This window comes from Sander vitreus, chromosome 21 (assembly GCF_031162955.1).
Source record: "Sander vitreus isolate 19-12246 chromosome 21, sanVit1, whole genome shotgun sequence".
Taxonomy (NCBI): domain Eukaryota; kingdom Metazoa; phylum Chordata; class Actinopteri; order Perciformes; family Percidae; genus Sander; species Sander vitreus.
Genome location: NC_135875.1, coordinates 8,510,270 through 8,520,377, shown reverse-complemented (window position 1 = coordinate 8,520,377; position 10,108 = coordinate 8,510,270). Strand labels below are relative to the sequence as shown.

The window sequence follows — 10,108 nt, the reverse complement described above, 5'->3', positions numbered from 1 at the left end:
ATTCAGACATTTCTGTACACTGTACACAGTTTTTAATTTCACTCTGTTAAGACAGCAAGAATATACAAAAGTAAATGCTTTGCCCTATTAAATATATTTGTTCCCCTGACAGCAGCCACATGTAATTACAATTGGAGGAATCCAACAAACAGCAAACAGGTTGTATTAAACAAGCCAACAGGTGTGATTTACTGGCACGGTGCAGAACACATCTGAAAGAAATGTGGCTCAGAACAGGTTCTTATCTTGTCCGATCTTGGCTCATCTACAAGAAGGTATGCTGTTGGTTTATTAGAAGACGATGAAATGGGGAGTTGCTACTTAAAAGACAAGAGTGTGATCAGTGTTACATTCGGTGCTCACACAGTCATCAACAAGACATAAAGGAAATCAAACCCATTAGAAGCCTTTATGGATGTTCTGAAAACATGAAGAAATCTGCCAAAGGTGAGTCCATAAAGTCTGATAATGTGAATGAAAGATGTGTTTCAACAGTCTGTCTTCAAGTATTAATATTTTTTTCATGTTACTATCTCTGTCTCACTTTCTTTCTGTCAGAGCTGAATGCGGTGCTCGTGGGATCAAAAAGCTCCCGGAAATGTCTAGTTGGAAACATCATCCTGGGAAGACAGGTGTTTAATCCAAGAGATTTAACATCCCGCTGTGAGAGGGGAGAGAGAGAAATATTCGGGCGAACAGTCACATTGGTCACAGCCCCAGGGTGGCTGCGTGGATATACCCTGTATCATACACCAGAACTTTTCAAGACAGAAGCAATTCTCAGTGTCACTCTGTGTCCACCTGGACTGCATGGGTTTATCCTGGTGATTAATGCTGAACTACCATTCAAAAAAGACTCCAAGAGGGCAACAAGTGAGCACTTGCAACACTTTTTTGGTGACAAGGTGTGGGATCACACGATCGTGGCCTTCAGCCAAAGAGGCCAGGTAGGCCACAAAACCATAGAGGATTACATCACAAGGGAAGGAGCGCCACTCCAGTCGCTTTTAGAGGCATGTGGTAACAGATATCTCACTCTTTATGACAACAGCACCGACAACGAAGTAAAGGTCAAAGAGCTGTTTGAGAAGATTGACACAATGGTGGCGAAAAACGGATGGTATGAAGCAGACAGTACGCTGCTGCAAAGTGTTGAGTTGAAGAGGAAGGGAGTGGCCCAAAAAGCTGAGGAGTTGCACCTTCAATCACAACAACAAAGACAAGAGCTCAGAAATCTCCTGACAGGTCAGTTGAGTTTGTTTGATTAGATTATGTAAGTTTAAATAAAGAATTCTTGGCTATTATTTTTGTAGTTTTAGCCATCATACCTCTGTAATAATAGCTTTGTAGTCACCAAGTTAATTGCTGAGATGTGTGAACATCGTAAATAAGGTCCAAAGGTGAGACAATCACCAGCTGTCAGACGATCAATCCGATTGAAAACAAACCCCTAGGCTAACCAAACTTACAGGGTGCGATTTGCCGGGGGGGTGCGTGATTTCCCCCTTTTCTGATAAACCTGCCTCTGCTCAATTTTCTTTTATCCCCAGTGGGGACTAAAGTGATCATCTACTTCACCAATAGCCTAGACCATATATTAATTACATACCTAAAATACAAGTATTTTAAACAAAGTAAAGCGCTGTAACGTGATAGAACGATAAAATCCGAGCGGCGGCAGCTGCTGGTTGTATTTAGCCGCTACAGAGCTCCAGGACGCCGGCTACCAGCGGCAGTTGTTTAAGCCGCCAACAGGTGACTGCGAGCCGGATACAGGCACCGCCAGATGACGTTCCTTTCAGGGGCCATGGTAGTGGAGTTAGGCCAGAAAAAGTGAGCGTCATGCAGCGATGACAGCTAAATTGAGGCACCAAAACGACTTGTTAAGTTTAGGAAAAAGATCGGATTTGGATTAAAACACTCCCGAGGAACGAAACGAGCGTTTCCTGGGTGAAGGTATTTTGTTTTCGCTGCAGTGAACCCTGCTCTCCAGCTTGAAAGCGCTGTGTTTCATGATGACACCACGTTGTGCTATTTGAGATTATTTTCCATCGGATATTGTGCTAAGTGCATTAGTGTTTTGGCACGACCGGCCAAGTGGCAATATATCCATGGTATTGGAAGGGGGATTTAATTATTGCAGGTTTTGTTTTGTTGTGCATGATCAAAACAAAAACATCCCCCCCCCCTCCCTGCTTTCTTCACAAATTGCACCCTGCAAATCTATTTGGAAAATCATATGATTGTGTGACCTATGTGAGATGTCTTGTGTATCCCTCGGAGCCGGTCAGGTTGGTCTAACAGCCAGTTTAATCAGCCTCTGCCTGCAATTACAATGGAAGATAAGTGGACAACGGCAAGCATGGAAATAGTCCATTGCTGTGAGGAATTTCCCACCTCTACAACCTAATTTTCTCTGTGCAATGCTGTGACACTTAGCGGAGCAATCTACATGACTAATAAATGTACATGTACATTATGTAATTGAAATAAATAAGCAAAATTGAAGCTGTTCTCTTGCAAATTAACAGAGTCACTATAAACAAAAATATAATATGGCCTCTTCATACTGGACTGTTACTTTTTATCCTTTTCAGTATTTTAACAATAATTAACAATGATAATTATGTAGTTGACTTTTCCCACAGTACAAAATATCAAGCAGATCACAAATAAATATCTCAGTACAAAACATTTCACAGCTGACTACAGCCACATACAACATACTGCAACGTACCTTCGTTTACAAAGGAAGACAACAGTGTGTGAATGCTCATCTCATTGGACAATGGCAAGCATGCTGTCTGGAAAGACGGCACATGTAGGTGCTAGACAGCATACAGAAAATATGTTCTAAAACATGAATAAAACGTCTGGTAACTAAATACAACCATTGCGAAATTAACTTAAGGCAATTATTATATCTGACCAAACATACTGAGTCAACTTTAAAGTCCTTTGCAAGTAGTTAATGCTTTATTGTCCACAAGCATTCACAGACATGTTACCTTGTTGGAAATCCTCCGTTGCTGTGAGGAATTTCCCATAATCCTGTGATACTACTACTCGAAGCAGGTACAAATTATAACAGTAGATGGCATAGTTATGCCAATTTAGTAGAATTTAACCTGAACCCATTCAACTATGTTACAATTGCAAACAGTAAGTTTCCAGAGTTTTCAACTACATCTCACCTTTTCAATCTTTTGTTTAATCTTTTTGTTTAATTATTTTGTTATAAATTAAAATGAGGACCAAAACTATAACAATAATCATACCCAAGTTGTAATGAACAACAATTACCCTTTAAAAGTACCATATTTCAAATATTCATCTTATTTTGCAGAGCCAACACCCAACCTCAGGATCTTGATGGTCGGATGGGTGTTTTCCGGGAAGAGTTTCAGTGGGAACACTATTTTGAGCGCTGAGGTGTTTCATTCTGGTGACAGAACAGTGAAAGTTTTAAAGCAAAGCGGCGAGGTGGGTGGAAGAGAGGTCGTCATCGTGGACACTCCTGGATGGTGGAAATTCTTCCCAGCAATGTTTACCCCTTCGACTTTGAAGTCTGAGATTTTGAATGGAGTGTCTCTATGCTCACCATCACCAAATGTAATTTTGCTGGCAGTGCCGGTTGACACATCGTTTACCGACGAACAGAGAAGAGTCACAGAGGGCAACATGAGGCTGCTTGGACAGAGAGTGTGGAGACATGTTATTGTGTTGTTTACATTCGGGGACGCTATGGGGGACAAAACTATTGAGCAACACATTGAAAGTGAAGGCAAGGCTCTCCGTTGGCTTATTGAGAAATGTGGAAACAGGTATCATGTCCTAGACAATACGAGCAATGCTGATGATCAGGTAACAGAGCTGCTGCAAAAGATGGATGAGATGGTGGCAGGAAACAGCTCTTTTTACGTCAGTCCCTACCCTGAAACCGGTAATCCACATACTGAGGAAGACAGAAGTGACGATACAACTGAAAACAAAGATGAGAACACAACCAAGGAGATCACAGACCAACTTTTCATTGAGTGGGATCGCAATAACTGGGAAAAACACTATAGCTATCACAGTATGGCCTCCCCACTAAACAGTAAGTATCCAGAGATATACAGAACAATATTTTTTAAAAGGTCCCATTTTGCAAACAGTGAGATTTTCCATGTCTTGTTGATTATAAAGCAGATCGAGGTGCTGTATACTTTGAAAGTATCAAAATGCTTAGTCCACAGAGAAATGCACACAGCCCGTATTCCGAAACTGTGCCTTTAAACGAGTCATACTTCCATGCTGTTGTGATGTCACAACTAGATATGGGTAAAAAGTGCAGCTACTACAGTCATTCCCTGACTGCAATGATGGTGCAGAGACCTCAAGAGCGCAGATCAGGAAGAAATGGAAACACTGAATAATCAGAGCAGAATGGGCTTTTTCAGATGGGGGCTTAAAGAGACAGGTGCTACAACGGAGCGTTTCAGACAGAGGGTGAACACATGTATATTCAGAAAGACAGTATGAGAAGTATTATGTGTTTTTTGAACATTAAAGCATTTAAACGTGTTCTAGTAGAAACCCAAAATACAGGAATGAACCTGAAAATGAGCATGATATGGGACTTTTAAAACATAATTACAATAGAACAGAGGAGCTGTTGACGGCTTTGTTTATGATTTATGTGATTAAGTTCAAGTTGACGTAGTATGGAAGTTAGGGATAGACCGATTATCAGCCCTAGCCGATTATCGGCCAGTTTTTTGGCAGTTTGCAGATTATCTGTATCAGCGTTTTATTTGCCTGATAACCGATAAAGTTAATTCATTAAAAAGTGAGTTACAGCTCTGTCTGTCCCTTTCTTCGGTTTCACTCACAACTGAGTCTGACTTAATGTCCTGCTCACAGCACTATCTGACTAACTTTTACTGTGTATTGTAGAAATATTACTATTATTTAGATGTGATATTCTCAGTATAAAATTCATATAGTGTTGCTCATTGCATAAGAGTTGCGTGTTGTCTTAGAGAAGAAAGGTTACAAGTTTCAGGGAGACACATTTGCACATCTCTGCTGTTTTCTGTGCCAGACAGAGAAGTAGACAGGAAACAGCTTCTAGGTTGATATGTGTGATCGTACACAGAGAAAAGGTCACAAGAAGAGGAAGTTGCAACGGACAAGAAGATTTGCATCTAATTGTGGTCTATGAACACACATACATAAATACATACATACATACACACACACACACATATCGGCCTGGATACAGAAGAGGCGCATCGCCCCTGCATAGGAGGTTAAAAGGTTAGGGAGATGTTGAGACGGGGTTGTTTACAATTCGAGAGAGACTGAGTGGCCCTGACCCTGTATACTTTGTCTGTGGCCAGGGAAACTTAGGATCTATTTGTGTAACCCACGTGTTTTGTACTTTTGGAATACTGTATTAGTAAAGTTACTTGACTTGAACCTATCGTCTAAGCAAATGATTTCAGTGTTCTGGTGAACTATTTGACATCAACGGACCCGCGGGGAATTGATAGGCAGATCGATTGGAGTCAGACCTTTTTTGGCCTTCGGGCCCTTAACCTTTTCCAGAATTCCCTAAAGTATTATGTTGAAAGTTTCTAATTTATTAATTAATTGCTCAAAGCATTTAAACAACATTTTGTGTTGGAGTATGTAACATTCCAAAATCTTAATTTTTTTACTTTAGGATTTTCATTTTCACTGTAATGCATATTGATTCCAAAAAATCGGTTATCAGTTTCATTAACTACTATTAATTGGTATCGGCCCTGAAAAAACAGTATCGGTCAATCCCTAATAGAAGTATATGAAGGTAAATATGGTGCAAAATGCGGGAGCTTGTAGATTTGATGTAAGCACTTGTAGAACAAAAATCTAAACTTGTATGTTAAACACATGTATAAAATATACACACATGTGAGCTGAATTAGAACGTCCACAGGTACAGATTTGTTTTGCACCACATTTAACGCAAGAAGTGTTGCAAAGGTAAAAGCACGCAGATTTGTCACTTTGTGATGCTGAGAGCACATATGTGAAGTTGCAGTGACCGATTCGAGAGGTTGTAATCACAAAGTTGTCGTGGTGCTGGAAAACGGGCACATAAAAAAACGGAACATGAGTAAATGTTGCATTACAAGTTTGCAGTCAGTATTTATATTAATCTCAATCTACACATTTGCGAATATTTTTTCTGCGACTTTACATTCAGAACACGGGTTGTGAATATATTCTATGAATGGAAATTTCACTTTCATGAACTCTCAGGTTTTTTCTTTTCTTTCTGTGGCCTCATGTGTGTGAATATTTTGTCAAAATGTTAACATATAAGTTCAAGTGTTTACATCAGGTCTACAATTACAAGTACACGTTGCACCGTATTTACCTTCATAGAAGTAGTTTTCTTTGGTAGTTTACGTGACATTGCCCTGTAGTGTATTAAGTCTAACAACTTGCTCCATGCAGCCCATACACGGACATAACTGCACACATTAATCCTAAAGGGCCATGTATTACATTACATTCTAGCAGCATCTTAAATTAGTTTTATCTTTTGTAGAACAAACATGTTTATTGTGTTTTCTAACCAGTGAGTGAAGACAAGCAGACATCTGGGAGTTCAGAAGGAGAGAAAGAACAAATGGAGCACCGACATGAAGATAACTTTGAGACTTACTTTGGTGCTGCAAGTAAAGGCGATGCAGCATCTGGGCCTCTGAACAGATGGATGGGACTTCTGGAGAGAGAGTGGAGCAGACGAGAGGTGGCCATGGAGCAGGCTTGGACATATTTCTACAAAGGTGAATAAATCAAATACCTACAAGCAAGTAACTGCTGTCTTGTTTAGTTTTGTATTGCTTTTAAAGTTGTGATTCTTTTTTTTCCCACCGAAGAGGGGAATGCTGACTCCGAGCCAGATAGGTATCGACTGCTGAAATCAAGAGAAAAAGTAAGATTGTGGCTGAAAACCCAACATACACCATCTGCGCACGGGACAGATTCTGGGATCGACTCGATCACCATTGAGAAACCGGTGGAAGAAATACTGAGAGAAGACTACAGGAAGACTGTGAAAGACACTGAGAATTGACACTCGCTGTCACATCATGGTCTCGTCCAAGACCGGCGAGTTCTGTGTCGCGGCAGTGTTGATTTATATAGCAGTGACCTCCGCAACGCATTCTGCCGCCTCCATTCCACAACACAATGAAAGAGTAAATGTACATTTATGTGTAAACATGTAAAAAGTCCTGCTAGCAAGCCTGTTACCAGTACTATTTTGGCCATTTCTTGCCTCATTTGTGATCTAGCTATTTATTATCTTGTTAATCTGTACTGTAAGGTTGCATGTTGAGGTGGTGGGTTAGGGTTAGGCAGTGTGTTATGTGATCATTCATTTAACCCATTTTGGTCTTTGGGGAGCATAGGTCATTGATGAACTTTCTCCAGCTTTATGGGCGGTCTTCTCTGCTTCCTTCCAGGATGATGTTTCCTTGAGTTCTGCCTCCACTTTCTGTACTTCGTTAGTTATTGTGTTTGGCCAGTAGATTTCCAGGATGTTTCGTAATCATCCGTTTATAATGGTTTGAAGTTTGCTTGCTTGTTGCTGTTGTGCCTCTTCATGTTTCTGCCCCGTAAAATAAAACTGATTTGACATTTGAGTTGAAGATGCAGATTTTAGTTTTTGTAAAAAAAAAAAAAAAAAAAAAAAAAAGTGTTTTGAACTCCATATTTGTCTTAAAATTAAGAAGGATGATCTTGCCTTTCCTATTCTTGTTTGTATGTCGTTATCACTCCCTCTGTCCTTCCTAACAATGCTTCCCAGGTATGTAAATACGTCCACTTTTTTTTAGTGCTTCTCAGTCCAGGTTTATGGCATTTTTGTTTTATGGTTGATATTCATCACCTTGGTTTTTGATTTATTGATGAGGAGTCTGCAACTGTGGCGTGTTTTGTGAGTTTGGTCTGCATTTGTATTTGTGTAGACATGTGACAAGAGGACTATATCATCTGCGAAGTCCAGGTCTTCTAATTGGGACTACAGTCCACTGTATCCCCAGGTTTTGTTCGGTTATGGTTGTCTTCATGATCCAGTCAATGGGATTTGATGAGTAGGTTGAATACTGGGAAGTGAGATACGCTCCATTTTCCCAGGAAATACACCTGGGGAACCCAGGATAATTAGTATGTTGTTGTATTGTATGTACTGAAATAAAGATGCCCTATCCTTATTAAAGCTACCACGCAAATGCCGCAGCTTAATAATAAAGTCCAACTTTGAAATGCTGTTATTATAGTAATAAAGCTGGATAGAATTTTCAGGTGCAGTGTTTTTTTTTCCCCCCCAATTACTTTTCACACAAGAACTGCAGTTTACAGTTCAGCTGTGGGGCAAAATACATTTTACAATCGCTGTGAATGCAGCAGAGTGTAAAATCTGTCAACAAAAGCCCTGCAGGCAGGTAATCAAGTGGTTGGTAGGCATATAACTGCATGCTTTGGCAGGTACTTTACTATTAAAATCATCTTCTGGACAAAAACTTGGTCCAGACCAAGGAAAGAAATTAAACAATGTAGGGGTATTTACTTAGTTTCACTTAACTTTTAATGATGAATCGTCAAACTACAGAGGACACAAACACAACACCCATCTAACTGATCAGGCAAAATCCCTGCACTCACGTGGTGACGAACATGCATATGACCATGGTTACCAAATTATTTGCTTTTACACCACAATACAAACTGCACCGTCTGATTAACAACTTTTACACCAAAACAAACAAACCAATCAAAACAGGCGAAAGCGCCAGAGTTTCTTTGAACCTAACCAGACAGGTTAGGTGTGAACGCACCCTTAACTACCAAGAACAACATTCCTGTGTTGTGGTTTGGGGTTTGTGTTTCCAGTTCTCTAGTTCTTTTGTGTGTTTCTCTGTTGGCCCTGCCTCTCTCTGTTACCCTGTTTACACGTACATGGTTATTTTGAAAAACGGAGACATCTCCCTTCGTTTGTGCCCTTCGTTTACACGCAAACGGAGAATTTGCCTCTGAAAACGATTCTTTCTAAAAAGCTCCGGCCAGAGTGGAGATTTTGGAAAACTTTGTTTGCACGTTTGCATGTAAACTGAGACAAACGGAGGTTTAGGCAGCTGAGGAAGTGAGAAAGAGAAGAGAGAGGAAGTGATTCGTTGCTGTTGTTGCTATTTTCGGGATTCTGATTGGCTAACATGGGCTTGAGCTTCTCGTTACACTCCCACCTACAGGTTTGGCATGCTTGTGACGACATTTACGGCATATATACACGGGTACGTGTAAACAAACACTTTTCTGAAAACTGACAGCTGTGCACGGTTATTTTTGAAAACGGAGAGGTTGAAATGTCCGTTTATGCAAATAGCCGGCCACGTGTAAACGTAGCATGTGTCTCCTGTGTTTTCCCCTCCTCCTGCCTGCTACTGCCAGCTGACTACACACACCTGTTCATCATTCCAATATCACTGCTCTCCCGCCACGCACACCTGCCTGCCATCTACAATCAAGCTCAAGATTTCAACCCTGGCTCCACTCATTATCTTCGCTGGATCGTTGTCTCCGCCATACTGGTGATACTCGCTACACGCTCGTGCTTCAAATAGTTGTAGACTTACCTGTCATTATCCTGTCCTTACCTCTCCTTGTGTTTCTCCCCGCAGTCATCAGCTGCACACCTCACTCCCACCTCCAGTCAGCTGGCTTCACCATTCGGTACCCCTCTCACGGCTCCCTGCTCCAACCTGCCTCCGCTCCAGTCTTCCCCTCTTTGGCTCATCGGTACCCCGGCTCCCAGTGCCTCCTCCTCGGCTTCTTCTGCCCCGGTCTGCCCGCGCTCCACAGTGCTCCCTCGCCATCCTTCCTCTGCCCTTTCATCCCTCGCCATCCTATCTCTGTCCTCTCAACCCTTGCTATCCTACCCCAGTCCTCAAGTCCCTCGCCATCCTTCCCTAGACCACGTGTCCCCGTTCCTGGCGTCCTCCTCCCCTCACCTCCTTCCCCCTTTTTGTTAAATAAACCTTTTTTTTGTTGAACTTTGCATTTGGGTCCA

General features: G+C 41.3%; 2 protein-coding genes across 2 annotated transcripts; both read left to right on the top strand.

Annotated features, from left to right (window-relative positions):
• Nucleotides 1-309: 309 nt before the first annotated feature.
• LOC144536201 (GTPase IMAP family member 8-like) lies at nt 310-8,345 on the top strand. Its single transcript, XM_078279214.1, has 5 exons — nt 310-447; nt 559-1,245; nt 3,347-4,099; nt 6,615-6,824; nt 6,918-8,345. The coding sequence occupies exons 1-5, from the start codon at nt 429-431 to the stop codon at nt 7,112-7,114; spliced, it is 1,866 nt and encodes a 621-aa protein (XP_078135340.1). The 5' UTR covers nt 310-428; the 3' UTR covers nt 7,115-8,345.
• Nucleotides 8,346-8,999: 654 nt separating this feature from the next.
• LOC144536621 (uncharacterized) lies at nt 9,000-10,091 on the top strand. Its single transcript, XM_078279851.1, has 3 exons — nt 9,000-9,332; nt 9,490-9,629; nt 9,720-10,091. Exons 1-3 carry the CDS (start codon nt 9,255-9,257, stop codon nt 10,009-10,011), a joined length of 510 nt encoding a protein of 169 aa, XP_078135977.1. The 5' UTR covers nt 9,000-9,254; the 3' UTR covers nt 10,012-10,091.
• Nucleotides 10,092-10,108: the final 17 nt, after the last annotated feature.